The following is a 15,262-nucleotide window of genomic DNA, read 5'->3' as shown; positions in this document are numbered from 1 at the left end:
CAACACTTATCACCATTTATGATGAACTTATGACTCATTTTCAAAGCAGAAATCATTTTGGTTCTAAATCAGAAACCACTTCTCTAATTTAATAAGAAACTATTTCTGTTTTTAAATCAGAAACCATTTCAGTTGTTAAATCAGAAAACATTTCCATATTTAAATCAGAAACAGAATCAGAAATTATTTTAATAATTAAATCAGAAACCGTTTCTGTTTTTTAAATCAGAAACCATTTCTGTTTTCAAACAAATTCCAAGAGCCAGGCACCCCAGATGAGCCTTTATCATTTTAGTTTGGTACAGAAAAATGCAAATGCATAAGAAATGATCCTACTGTGGCTGGGATATGAACTCCTGACCTCCAGCTTACATGAGAAAATAACAACGATCTAGACCATGGAGCAAAAGAATTTGTTCCCCTACACAGTTGTCAGAGGCTGAACTAAGTATTACTTATTATGACAGTAGATGTGGACTCAACCATAACATTAAAGAATGATGTAATTTCGGTTAAAAGTTTCTCTTCCTCTTGTCAGAGCAACAATATGAAAATATTAAAGAATTTTAGCAAAACTCAAACAACTAATTATTTGAAGAAAAAAGAAGGGTTTTAGATTTATTTCACAATATAATTTAATAACAATTCTTACCTGCAGGGATAGGACCATCTGCAAATAGAACAAACATAAATTAAACAGAATTAAACACTTGTACAATGAATATGAAATCCTTTAAAAGTCTTGCTTGGTTTTCTGTCTTACCAAACTCATTAATGAGACCAATTAACAAATAAAACATGGGCTTGAGGGCAATATGCAAGTTTACGGACTGGTTGGTCAGACTGAGGAAGGTATATGGCCCGAAGCGCAGCTGAGGGCCATATTCCTTTCGAGGTCTGACCAACCAGTCCGTAAACTTGCATTTTGCCCGAAAGGCCATGTTTTATTTGTTATATTATACCGAATCTAAATCCTTTCATCCATTTGTTTTGTGCTGTCATTTTACTATTATTCTCTTTCAAATAATAATTTTACTTGTTCAGTGTGTGAAATATCCAAAACCCTAGTCGGATTTTGTTTTATTATTTTCAAGCGATGCAGCAAAAAAATCATGCTCTTCTTTTAATATTCCATTTTTGTTAATCAAATTAAATATTTAATGTTACTAGGCCAAAAACCCGAACTTTAAGAATTTCAAAAACTGTATAAATAAAATTTATAATTAAATTAACTTTTGATCAACATGTAATAAATTTATGTCTCTGATAAAAAGGCAAATCGCCTGGCCATTCTGTTTGTGTCATCGTGAAATTCGCACGTCGTGAAAGTTACGTTTAAACGGTCTTCATAAGAATTATGGACCGCCCCTGGTCTGTATGCGGTTTATGGACCGGGTGACGTCATATTAAATATAGAAGAGCATATGCAAATGAGGTATAATATACTGTTATAAAGACCAGATATGTTAAATCCCTTCAGTGGTCTCATTAGTGAGATTTTACTGTACATTGAAAAACGGCTTGTTTCCCTGGAGTTTTCAACATATTTCTTTGCTCAAATGCATATTTCACCTTATCAAGATAGTGTTCCTCCAAATGTTATGATTTAAAAATAATATTTCTAACTTGTTAAATAACACTTCAAATGATCATGCCTTAAATAAATACATGTACATGCAGCAATAAACAATAACAACATTTTGCAAATTTGCACAATAAATTTTATTTACCTGGCTGTGTGCAAGACTGGTTTAGATATTTGAATGTCTCCATATGAGGTGTTATCAAGTCATAATCAACATGTGACACTGTCTCAGTTGTCATCAAACATTTCAGGAAATCTTGGTAACCTTTACACATAGATTCCAATGTAAACTGAAAAATAAAAAAAGCATCATTTTTTGTTGTTTTTTATCAAACATTGAAAAGCTGGATAACCAGCATCTTCCTGTGGGCTAGCATGCAGTATTTTTCTGTCATTTATTACATCTACTATAATTCAACTCTTTAAAGACAAGCAGGAATAATGCATTATATGCTACAGAGTTTTCATGATTAACAGACTGGCAATGCATATCATCTGTTACAATGCTGTTAAAATTGGTTCAGTATCCCCCTTGACACTTGGCAAAAATCGGTTGTTTTTGTAGCATCACATAAAAGTGAAAACCTTCAAACCTATGCCCCAAATTATAAGTTGCAAATATATCCTGTCTGACCAGGCTTTACTGTTATGTATACTACTGGCTGCTCAAATTAAGCTTCATGACATTTATAGAAAACCCTGGAAATGGGCAGAAGGCATGTTCATCTGAAAAATTTAGCTGTGAATCAAATGTTTTACTTCATTAAACTACATGTATTTGCAGAGACCACTAATAATAAATGTACACAAAATGTGTAAACTTAATGCTCAGTCGGTAGAGCTACAGAACAGTATTTTGAGGGTCAATGTCAGTCAGGATGCACTTTTTTCACTCCCTCTGACCTTTGTTGCTCAACATGATGTATTTTACTCCTAGTCCATTCACATTTTTCTCTGTACCCTTTAGAGCAAATTCTATTATAACTGGGGAAAATGTAATGGTATAAAACTGTTCACCAGAAGGGGAGCTGGCTCAGTCAGTCGACCTACAGAACAGTTATCAGAGAGTCCCAGGTTAAAGTCCCAGTCAGGGATGCCAATTTTCTCACCCTGTGACATATAATTCATAGATTTTCTGAATGCTAGACACAATGAGATCTGTATGCTCTACAAAAATATGAACCAATATTTGTATCATGGATACTGCAAACAAAACAGTTATTCGTATGCATAAAAGTAGCACCAAAATGTAGCATTTGGTTAAGAGACTACAGGGTATTCATAATTTATGTATGAGTAATGGGGGACTGTAAAAGGGGGTTGTTGTTCACATAAGTCTAGGACTTGGTGTTGGTAGTTTACCCTCTGGATCACGACAGGGAGCCATATTGAATTTACCAGAGCACAGTTCAGCCACCACATTGTTCCTGGACAGAGCCTGTCAAGGAGTTTACCAGTACTAGTTCCCTTCACTTTTGCAAGAAACTATTATCATTTGTTCATGCCAGAGCAGAGGTACAGTGCAAATGACCGTAGAAAGGATTTCATGATCAATCATAACAAAAGTGACTTGCATTATCTGGGAATTGAACCAGAGTCGCCCGATTCGCAGTCCAATACTCTACCAAATGAACTAACTGGATGATTTATGGTAAAGATTTAAAAACTATTTTTATTTATACTGACACTTGAGAAGAATTCACTGATGCATGTCTTCCAAGGGTGTGTCTCTACTCCGACAAGCAATGAGTCAATACAGTCACTGTTGTTGATCAAAACTGCCTCAACAATAGAGAAAGGTACAGGAGAGCAGCCTGGTAGATTTTGCCCTACCGCATCATTAACATCTACAGCAGTTCTGTAAATATATTCAAACAAATGAGCCGCGTCACGACAAAACCAACATAATGCGTTTGCGACCAGCATGGATCCAGACCAGCCTGCGCATCCGCACAGTCTGATCAGGATCCATGCTGTTCGCTATCAGTTTCTCTATTTGTTATAGGGTTTGTAAGCAAACAGCATGGATCCTGATCAGACTGCGCGGATGCGCAGTCTGGTCTGGATCCATGCTGGTCGCAAACCCATTATGTTGGTTTTGTCATGGCGTGGCTCAAATAATGTCTCATTAAAGAAAACTTTGATTAAGAGAATCACACTTTTTTTCAGATTTTTTGCACAACAAAGGGTCAAAAAGATCCACATAATCTAAATTATTTAAAAATCAAAAACAAAAAACAAAACAACAATAAAAACAAACAAACAAAATCATCTTATTAAGATATCTTTTACAATAAAAAAAATCCAATTTAGATAATTTCAAATATTAAACTTGTGTTATTTTAAATATGATGGAATCATCTCAAAAAGTAAAATCATTAGGGCATAATGGAATTTCAAGATATATTTTGTTTTGTAATAATGAAATATACTTTGCAAAGGAAGGAGTGAAAAAAAAGGAAGTTATTGGAGATTAAAAGCGAAACATCTTTTTCAAGCAATACAGAAGAACTAGAAGTATTAAGACTTGAACATTAAAGGAACTTTGTTGTAAAGCAGTTAACTACTAAAGGGAGACAAAAGTCTGAAATAACTATACAAAAGAGAAAACAACAACAGAGAAAAACAACACACAGACACATGATTATAAGACTGAAAGATTGCTAAATAATGAACAGTATAGCAATAATAAATAAAATAAACATTTTTTAAAGATAATACAACAGTTAGAACATGATAGTTGAACAGGGATATGTCTTAATACAATTACAAATGGTGAAAGGAGCTCTCACACACAAATGGTTTGACCATAGCAAAGGATGTGAAAACCTTAATGTTTTAATTTTTTTTTTTTTGGGGGGGGGGGGGGGTTTGGTTTTTACATTGCACCAACTCAGTATTGGTCATATGGGGACTTTTCAGCTATACTGGTAGAGGAAGACCTCACATGCCCTTCCTTGCATTATTTCAGGCACAAATGGGCACCTGAGTAGAACCACTGACGTTCTCAGCATATCACCAGGTTAGTATGAATGTTAGTCTGTGACTTACACCTTCACATAATATCATTATCTAACAATCATTACCAAAATTTGAACCTTATATATATTTAAAGCCTTGTATTTTTCTTTAGACAAAAAAAGCAAAATAAAAAAAAAATAATAATAAGCAAGTAAGAAATAGTTATAAAGTATGACTGGGTCAGAAAATTTACAGAAAACAAAGAAGAAAAAATATGTATGTTTATAATTAACAAATTGCAGCATCATTGTCTGCACTGCTCAATATTAAGTCAATTCATATTTTGAAATTTTCCCTAAAACTGATAAATGATTTTGTCAAGATTTAAAGATGGAGAAATCCAAATACAATATTTAGTATGGCAGAAAGTAAAAATTCAAACAAGAAGAATACATTAGCAAGACTGATGAATGCTCTGCAAGCATAAAAATGGCAGTATGAGAAAAAGTAAGAAAATCTATATTTAGCCTCAGTGACCTTGACCTATACTCAATCACTTTAAAACTCCACCTTTAAAGCATATTGGTTAATGGAATGCAAAAAAATACCAAAAATATCTAAAAACAGTATTCACTTTGTAAAAATTGTTACAAGAAAAGTCATAAATTAAAGTATAAAAATAAAATATATATTCACACAAAATGTATATTCATTACAGAAAATACATGTACGAGGGCTGTCCGGAAAGTTCGTAGACAAGGCTATAAAATTATTTTAAGCAGACATATCAATATGATGATTTAATACTTTACTTAAGTATTTATCTGCTACATATTTCTAAATTAAAAAACATGATAAAAGTAATATTCGCAAAGCGCCGATCACCATGGCAACATGATCAACGAACCACGGAGCACTTTGATTTCATGATGATAGCTACTCGAATAAAAAGTTGCTAAAAGATGTAATTTTAATGCAATCTCTCGTTTTAATTTTGTGACATCATAGGATAGTATAACATGATATTCAGTGTAAATTATGATGTCATACGTAAATAAACAGCTTGTTTACGGCGATTATAGGCAATGAAGGTGCGTACATTTTGTGTTGCAAAAATGACGTCAAATTAACGGACGGAGCAACGTAATGATATTTAACTTCATAGCAACGCTAATATGGCGCCATCTGAGATTATAATCTTTACCTTTAAAACAAAATTAACCATGAAATGTTAAAGGCAACTTGTGTTTAAATGAATAAATGTCAAACAAGATAAAGAAGCGGTGATGACAGGATATTGTATAAGAAACGCTCCAGAAGTGACCAAAAGTAGCATGGCTGAAATATCGTAGATTGCGTTACAACATTTTTTGAAAAAGGCAGACATCTTACACACAGTATGGGAACCAGTGAAATCTTTATTTTTAAATAATAATTTTAAATATGAAATGTATGAAGCAATAACATGTATTAAGTATACGTCAGACAGGTACCATGATGGCTTTTGAAATCGGAAGAAATTAAATAGTTGGTAAACATGAATTTAATTTGACGCCGTTGACGTTGTCAAAGTGCTCCATGATTATGTATATATGTTGTATGTAAATACTTTTAAAATACAAACGTTAGTCACAGTTCAGTAATTTTTGATAAATGTGTTCGCTAGATATGTATTTTTATGCTGACAAAATTTGTACAGCGTATGTATTGTTTTACAATAAAAAAATGAAGATGTATATGAACTTTCCGGACATCCCTCGTAGTATTCAAATGTTGATCTAAAATTTCTCCATATAGCAATGATAAAAAGAACTTTCTAAAATATCATTCATGCAGTTTGACAAGCAAGTACCTGCAGAAAAGCATTTATACATTGTACACAGACAGGCAATCTGTTAAATCAGCAGAAATTTTGTATAAAAGACATAAAGGGAAAACTGAAGATGTTAAAAAAGTACAGAAAACATTTCAGTTTAAATGCTGAATTGAAAACAGTTTGTATACTCTACCGATTATCGCTACAACAAACACAAAACATTAGAAGTTTAGTTATACCTAATAATGTTTAACTACATAAAATAACAGTATGTTGCAGTGAATTTTGTATGTTGCAATAATTTAACTTTACATATCAAAATTAAAACTTGTTTGTTTCAATGATTTTACCTACAAACTAAAATACAAAACTTGTATGTTGCAATGGTTTTACCTAAATACTAAAATACAAACTTGTATGTTGCAATGGTTTTACCTACATACTAAAATACAAACTTATATGTTGCATTGAATTTCCCCACATACTAAAATACAAACTTGTATGTTGCAATGGTTTTACCTAAATACTAAAATACAAACTTGTATGTTGCAATGGTTTTATCACAAACTTGTATGTTGCAATAATTTTACCCACATACTAAAATACAAACTTGTATGTTGCAATGGTTTTACCTACATACTAAAATACAAACTTGTATGTTGCAATGAATTTACCCACATACTAAAATACAAACTTGTATGTTGCATTGAATTTCCCCACATACTAAAATACAAACTTGTATGTTGCAATGGTTTTACCTAAATACTAAAATACAAACTTGTATGTTGCAATGAATTTACACACATACTAAAATACAAACTTGTATGTTGCAATGGTTTTACCTACATACTAAAATACAAACTTGTATGTTGCAATGGTTTTACCTACATACTTAAATACAAAACTTGTATGTTGCAATGATTTTACCTACATACAAAAATGCAAACTTGTATGTTGCAATAATGTTACCTACATACTAAAATACACACTTGTATGTTGCAATGCTTTTACCCACATACTTAAATACAAAACATGTATGTTGCAATGATTTTACCTACATACAAAAATGCAAACTTGTATGTTGCAATAATGTTACCTACATACTAAACCAGAACTATCACTAAATGTGATTAATACCCCCACAAGACTGCTTCGGAAATGAGGATGTAACTAGTAACAGAATATCTTGTAAAAGAATTGAAATATAGAGTTATGGTTGTGGGCAATTAAAGATAGTTGTGGTTCTTGTATATTGCATTTCCTTTCAATGTGGTTGGCCATTGATGAAGTTTTATTGAATTACTCTGTAATAAGTCCAGAAAGACAAAGAAAAGGAACAAAGGGCAATAACTCTATAAATACTGAAGATGGAGTTATAGTTCTTGTGCACTGCACTTCCTCTTTTTGTGCTTGACCATTGTATGAAGTTGTTTTGAATTTCAACCAGTACGTTTTAAGTTATGCTCCAGACAAGGAAAAGTATCAAAGGGCAGTAACTCTGTATTTTGTCAAAATGGAGTTATGGCTCTTATGCACTGCACTTCCTTTTAATGTCCTTGACAACTGTATGAAGTTGTATTGAATTCCAAACAGTAGTTTTCAAGTTATGCTCTGGACAAGGAAAAGGAACAAAGGGCAATAACTCTATAAATACTGAAGATGGAGTTATAGTTCTTGTGCACTTGTTTCCTTTCCTTTTTTGTATTTGGGACCATTGTTTTGGAAGTTTGTTTTTAAAATTTCAACCAGTACGTTTTAAAGTTACCCCAGACAAAAAAGTAAAAAAGGGGGCCAGAACCCTCTTTATTTTTGTAAAAAAGGGGGAGTTAGGGTTCTTTTTTGCACTGAAATTTTCCCCTCTCAATGTGTTTTGACCTTTGGTTTTGAATTTTTTATTTTTTCCCAAAAACCATTAGTTTTTCCCAAATTTTATGCTCCGGACTAAAAACCTGCAAAAATTTAAAAAAAGGGCAAAAAACTCTGTTTTTTAGTCAAGAGGGATTTTAGGTTCTTGTGCCACTGCCTTCCTTCCTTTTGTCCCGCCCATTTTTTTTAAAAGTTATAAGAATTCATACCAAATTTTTTAAAATTTAAAAACTCCGGACAAAAAAAAAGAAAAGGGAAAAAGTAACAAAGGGCAATAACTCTGTTATTACTTTAGATAGAGTTATGGTTCTTATGCACTGCACTTCCCCTTACTGTGTTTGACAATTGTATGAAGTTGTTTTGAATTCCAACCAGTAATTTTCAAGTTATGCCCTGGACAAGGAAAAGTAACAAAGGGCAATAACTCTGTAATTAGTCAAGATAGAGTTATGGTTCTTGTGCACTGCACTTCCTCTCAATGTGCTTGACCATTGTATGTAGTTATATTGAATTCCGACCACTAGTCTTTAAGTTATGGTCCGGACAAAAGAAAGCAATGGAAAAGTAACAAAGGGCAATAACTCTGTAATTACTTTAGATAGAGTTATGGTTTTTGTGCACTGCACTTCCCCTTATTGTGTTTGACAATTGTATGAAGTTGTTTTGAATTCCAACCAGTAGTGTTCAAGTTATGCCCCAGACAAGGAAAAGTAACAAAGGGCAGTAACTCTGTAATTAGTCAAGATAGAGTTATGGTTCTTGTGCACTGCACTTCCTCTCAATGTGCTTGACCATCGTATGTAGTTATATTGAATTCAAACCATTAGTCTTCAAGTTATGGTCCGGACAAAAGAAAGCAATTGAAAAGTAACAAAGGGCAATAACTCTGTAATTACTTTAGATAGAGTTATGGTTCTTGTGCACTGCACTTCCCCTTATTGTGTTTGACAATTGTATGAAGTTGTTTTGAATTCCAACCAGTAGTTTTCAAGTTATGCCCCGGACAAGGAAAAGTAACAAAGGGCAATAACTCTGTAATTAGTCAAGATAGAGTTATGGTTCTTGTGCACTGCACTTCCTCTCAATGTGCTTGACCATTGTATGTAGTTATATTGAATTCCAACCATTAGTCTTCAAGTTATGGTCCGGACAAAAGAAAGCAATTGAAAAGTAACAAAGGGCAATAACTCTGTAATTACTTTAGATAGAGTTATGGTTCTTGTGCACTGCACTTCCCCTTATTGTGTTTGACAATTGTATGAAGTTGTTTTGAATTCCAACCAGTAGTTTTCAAGTTATGCCCCGGACAAGGAAAAGTAACAAAGGGCAATAACTCTGTAATTAGTCAAGATAGAGTTATGGTTCTTGTGCACTGCACTTCCTCTCAATGTGCTTGACCATTGTATGTAGTTATATTGAATTCCAACCATTAGTCTTCAAGTTATGGTCCGGACAAGAAAATTGCAACGGACGTCTGGACCGACCGACCGAACGACCGACCGACCGCCCGACCGACCAACCAACCGACCACCGGGTGACTCCTATATACCCCCCCAAACTTCGTTTTTGGGGGTATAAATACACACTTGTATGTTGCAATGCTTTTACCCACATACTAAAATACAAACTTGTATATTGCAATGCTTTTATCAACATACATACATAAAAACTTGTATATTGCAATGCTTTTACCCACATATTAAAATACAAACTTGTATATTGCAGTGCTTTTATCCACATACTAAAATACACACTTGTATGTTGCAATGCTTTTACCCACATATTAAAATACAAACTTGTATATTGCAGGGCTTTTACCCACATACTTAAATACAAACTTGTATATTGCAATGCTTTTACCCACATACTAAAATACAAACTTGTATATTGCAATGCTTTTATCAACATACATACATAAAAACTTGTATATTGCAATGCTTTTACCCACATATTAAAATACAAACTTGTATATTGCAGTGCTTTTATCCACATACTAAAATACACACTTGTATGTCGCAATGCTTTTACCCACATACTAAAATACAAACTTGTATACAGTAAACTTCACTTATAGCGAACACGGTTATAGCGAACTTCCGGTTATAGGGAACAATTTATTTTGGCCCGAATTTTGCCCTTCTTTATTTAATATAAAAAAATATGGTTATAGCGAACACGGTTATAAGGAATTATCGCTTACAAGGAACTCATTTCTTAGTCACAATCTAGTTAAAAGTACAGAAAATTACACTTTTATAACGAACTCCAAAATATTGGCTATCCGTAAATAGACTTTCGTTTTCATTGGCATGGATTAAAACTCTGCCGAATGTACTGTTTATCGTTGTATATACTTTAATACATCTATTAAAATGAATTTGTATAGTTTTCTATTTAGGATATTTTTAGCATGAGCTCTTTTCACCACGATAAAACAGTTATTTATTTCTTTTCGTCAACAGTTGTGCTTGAGTAACATAATTATAATAATTTATAATCGGTTTTCAACATAATCACGCATGCTTGCAATCTGCAATGTACGCTTGATTTAAATGAAAAGAAATCTTTATCTTCCATAAGTAAAAGTCACCCTTAAATTATAAAAGAAGATATTCAAAGTCTTGTTTATTCTCAATCATGGAAAGAAAACGAAAAGAGTTTAGAAACAAAATATTATATTTTATGAGAAATTGACATAGGGAGTAAATATTAAACTGGAATAGCAATTATTTAAATTCCAAAAAGTACACTCTCGGTTATTGAATATATGACTAATATTTCTTAATCAAATGCTCTTCAAAATGGAGGACAATGGTAAACAATCAGTTCGTTATATGTAAATCTGTTCGCTATAAAAACTCCTGATACAGGGAACTCATTCGCTATATGCTTACAAGGAACTCCGGATATAAGGAACAGATTTTGAATGTCCCAATGAGTTCGTTATAAGCGGAGTTTACTGTACTGCAATGAATTTACCTACATACTAAAATACAAACTTGTATGTTGCAATAATTTTACCTACATACTAATTAAAAGAAATGCATGTATGAGAAGAGAATGATACCAAATACATGAATACAAATGAATATGTACAGAGAATATTACCCAATAATAATATACAAATAAGTGTTAAGTAATAGAAAGAGTATACATATATGTATACAATTTAACTCATTTTCAACAGAAAGGATACCAAACTATGATATATGGGAATGTTACCCAATATCTAAATACAAATTACATAAAAGAAATATGTTCCAAGAATATTACCCAATACTAAAAGACAAATGAATATATAAAGATAATATTACCCAATATTACAGAATATTATAAAAGATATGTAAAGTATTTAACCTTCAACTATATAGTCTAAAAATTAAAGTTATATATAATTCTAATGAAGTGTAGGAAAGGTCTCTCTATAGAATAATTAAATATAAGATTTATACAGAACGTTATCATGCCAGTAAGAATATTTATCATATACTTTTCAACGAAATGTTGATGATAATTAATATTGTATTTTTTTGTATTTTCACTGTACAAATTTATTTTTCACTGCAAAGCCAGTGAGATTTATTTTCCATATTTTCACTGGTGTCTTTCAAGACTACTACATGTAGCTGTCTTCTAAATTCAGCTAATACACAAAAATAAAGGGGAAGTCTTTTGAATTATCAGGTCAAAAAAGTATTTTAAAAAGTATATAATAAACAGAAAATACAAGTTTTTTTTTATAAACACAGGATTTATTTAAATCTGGTGGTTTGAAAATTATCATATTTCACTCATGGCTACCTCCACACATGAAATATTTATTTTCATCCCACTCAATGAAAATATATCCCGTATTTATAGAAAAAAACATGAATATCCTCTAAATATTCATACAATGAAATGGTCAACTGAAATGATAATTATAACATGCAAGAAAAGAACCATTAAAGAAGAATAATAAGATTGAGTGACAATGAATTCAAACCATTTTTTTGATCATGCATTTTCAATTGTTTTTCCCTTGTTTATCAGACTGGATTTTCAACAGTGCCGGAAAAGCAGTCATATGAGTCACATGCTGATTACAACAAACGAGTTCCAAAATATTCAAAGTGCCAGCTATATGTAATCTGTGGTATACTGTTGAAAACGCATGATAACAACAAAAAAATGAACAAAAAAAGAGAAAGAATGGGAGGTTTTCTAAAAAGAATAAAAATATAGATGGAAAATGAACATAAAACCTACAGGCAATCATCTTTCTTGTCACTACTGATGAAGTCTAAACTAGACATAGCAGCTGTTGTCAAGTCACATGTTTGCCAGCTATAATCACATGGGTGGGGGTTGAAATCAGCAACAATATCTTCGTTGTCAAGACAACCATCTGGTGCTACATATTCGTTCGTCTTGTCTTCATAATCTTCACACATTTTTGTATGATACTTCACACAGGCTATCCTATTTTTGTATGCTCTGTAAAATATTTATATATTATATTTTATAATTATTATATTTATTTAAATTTAAATTTTTACATATATACATATTTTTCTTGTTTGCCCTGTCATTTTCATGGGAGGGTGCTAGTCTGCCTTCTCATTTCCATAGGAGGGCTTTTGTCCGCCCTGTCATTTTTTGGGTTTTTGTCTAGGACGACTTTGTCCTACACTCATTAAATATATCATAATACACTGCCACCCCCTTATACAGTGCCCCATTATAATGCTTACCTCATTTTATGAGCAATTGCTCATAGGCCTTGACTCCATATAAAATTTTTATTTGTAAATAATATGTATATTGATAACATGCCAGGGTATATTATGTACAGTGACTATGACAGACCAAATATACACATGTATTTTATTCTTAACTATTTGTTAGAATAGGTTATATAAAACAAAACTTACAAGCATTTATCATCATCATTTTCATAATCATCTGAGTCATAGTCAAATTCACAATTATCGATTTCTTTTAGTTTACATTCTGGATCAACCTTCTGGGCCTCACACACTGCTTCTGAGACTTCCTTAATACAGTCAGTATTTGGTAGTGTACCTCGCAGTGTTTTAAGTGAGCTTGTAATGGCGCTTTTCTGAGTGATGTCACATTCAGGAAACATCTTCTTGATACAACTCATAGAACGTTTGATGTGACTAGAAAAAAAATCAAAGCACTGAAAGCACTTGTCGAGCTGTTAATTACTAAGTGCAAATGTATAGCCTAGTTACTTTTTAAGCCCATTTCTTTTAAAGCATCTCATGGATACAGGTGAACATAACCACAGGCCATGCTTGACTACAAAATTACTATTTTTCAACTGTATTTTTAATGTGACAATAAATATTAGTTATCTACCACAATAAATGTTTGCTCGAGTATCATTCCAATCGACCTTAATATAAAATTGGTTCAATATTTCAAAAACTATTGAATCAGACAAGAGAATGCAAAAAGATTGTCTGGTTTAATGTTCCTGTAAAGTTTTCATCAACATTCAAATATTAGACACAACAAAGTAGTCATTTTTTTTAAATATCAAACTAATCAACTCTGGTTAGAAAGTCATTATCCAATCTAATTAAAAAGGAAGACAACCAGCTTATTAAAATAAAGCAGCTGGACTAAGTCTTGTGCTCCGTTTTATCTACAAATTTTCTCACCAGCACTCTGTATCCTGTGTAAGAGAATTCATGAAAGGATAGACTGGTTCAAAGCACTTCTTCCACTCACATGGCCAGACTGGTTCCTCAGGCTTCATGCACACATCAGAACTGAAAATAAATCATATAAAACATCATGTCCTTTATATGTATGTCTTCATGAAAAACCAACCCTCAAGTAAAATCAACAGTATATATGTACGAAAAAAGGAAACACAAGTAAAAAACTACAGAAGTATATTAAAAAAAACTCAAGTAAGAAAACAAAAGAAATATGTACAAAAATACCCTCAAGTAAGAAAACAACAGAAATTATGATCTCAAGTAAGAAATCAACAGAAAATATGTACAAAAAAAGCATTAAGTAAGAAAAACAACTGCTACTTATCCAACAATGGATAACATAATCATAAGGCAATAACTAGAGGAGGAAAATAATATTTATTTTTTAGAAATTAAGAAAAAACAAAAATTTCATACTTTTCCTTTATGCTGTCAAACAATGCCCTTACACCATCTACATGTTTAGATGGGCAACTATTCCACTCTGAGCAACTCTCCATCATTTCTCCATACCTTGAAAACATTTAGAACAAAAATATATTCAAAAAAAGGGTTTTCAGTTTTACACTTCTTGTATACAATTTTGTCAATTGATAATTTGATAGTTTTAAGCGTTCACCCACACTGCACTCATTCTCCCTACCCCCAACCCAAGAAAAAAGTGACACACCAGGTTCTATACTGTTGCTAGCTCATTTTTATTTGTTTGGGTCGTCAGACCAAACAAATAATGGTAGCGAAATTTCAGACTCTGATGCTGTTAATTGCAAATGCCGAAAGTAGTCCACTTTTTATATGTACACTAACGCCGAAAAATTCAGGGGAGATCACTGCGTAAAGATGACTGCGTAAAATGACAGGCGCATTAATTTTCAAGCAAAATAGATCACGAATGTTCGAAGATTTCTAATATTGTTTTATTCTTTATAGATATACATGCTTAAAGTAAGCTCCATGATTATTTACATCTGTGTTAAACAACAGTTAGCATCGTTACAAACCCTAATTTAGAATAATATGGTTTTCTTCAGGACGTTAATATATAACTTCACCGTGGCCGAGAGGTTTGCGCATGCTTAGGAAGTGAGAGGTCTGGAGTTAAAATCCAAGTTAAGGCAACTCATTTTTTTTTCAAATTGTTTAAGTCAAACAAACATTGAATTGAATATCAGTGTTGCAATTAGCCTTATAGCCAATTTACTACAATTAAAAGGCTGGAAAGCATTGGTGGCACTATACAAAAACAAATTGGTTTATAATCTCGCAACCTTCACCTTTCTGACATTCTGAGACCCAAACAAA

The 15,262-nt window shown here is 32.3% G+C and overlaps 1 protein-coding gene across 1 annotated transcript in view; it reads right to left on the bottom strand.

The window, feature by feature from the left end:
- Positions 1-15,262, bottom strand: part of LOC132753460 (uncharacterized) — an 83,223-nt gene that overhangs the window by 60,655 nt on the left and 7,306 nt on the right. Inside the window, exons 9-15 of the mRNA XM_060743942.1 lie at positions 14,378-14,473; positions 13,898-14,008; positions 13,142-13,390; positions 12,477-12,704; positions 3,272-3,443; positions 1,731-1,875; positions 653-670 (exon numbers count right to left, since the gene is read on the bottom strand). Of these exons, the coding sequence (XP_060599925.1) occupies positions 653-670; positions 1,731-1,875; positions 3,272-3,443; positions 12,477-12,704; positions 13,142-13,390; positions 13,898-14,008; positions 14,378-14,473 (1,019 nt within the window). The remainder of the gene's footprint in view (positions 1-652; positions 671-1,730; positions 1,876-3,271; positions 3,444-12,476; positions 12,705-13,141; positions 13,391-13,897; positions 14,009-14,377; positions 14,474-15,262) is intronic.

Source organism: Ruditapes philippinarum, unplaced genomic scaffold (genome assembly GCF_026571515.1).
Source record: "Ruditapes philippinarum isolate M1 unplaced genomic scaffold, ASM2657151v2 ctg4252_1_1_1_1, whole genome shotgun sequence".
In the NCBI taxonomy this organism is placed as follows: Eukaryota; Metazoa; Mollusca; class Bivalvia; order Venerida; family Veneridae; genus Ruditapes; species Ruditapes philippinarum.
Note: the sequence above shows the minus strand (reverse complement) of the source record. Positions and strands in the feature narration are given on the sequence as shown.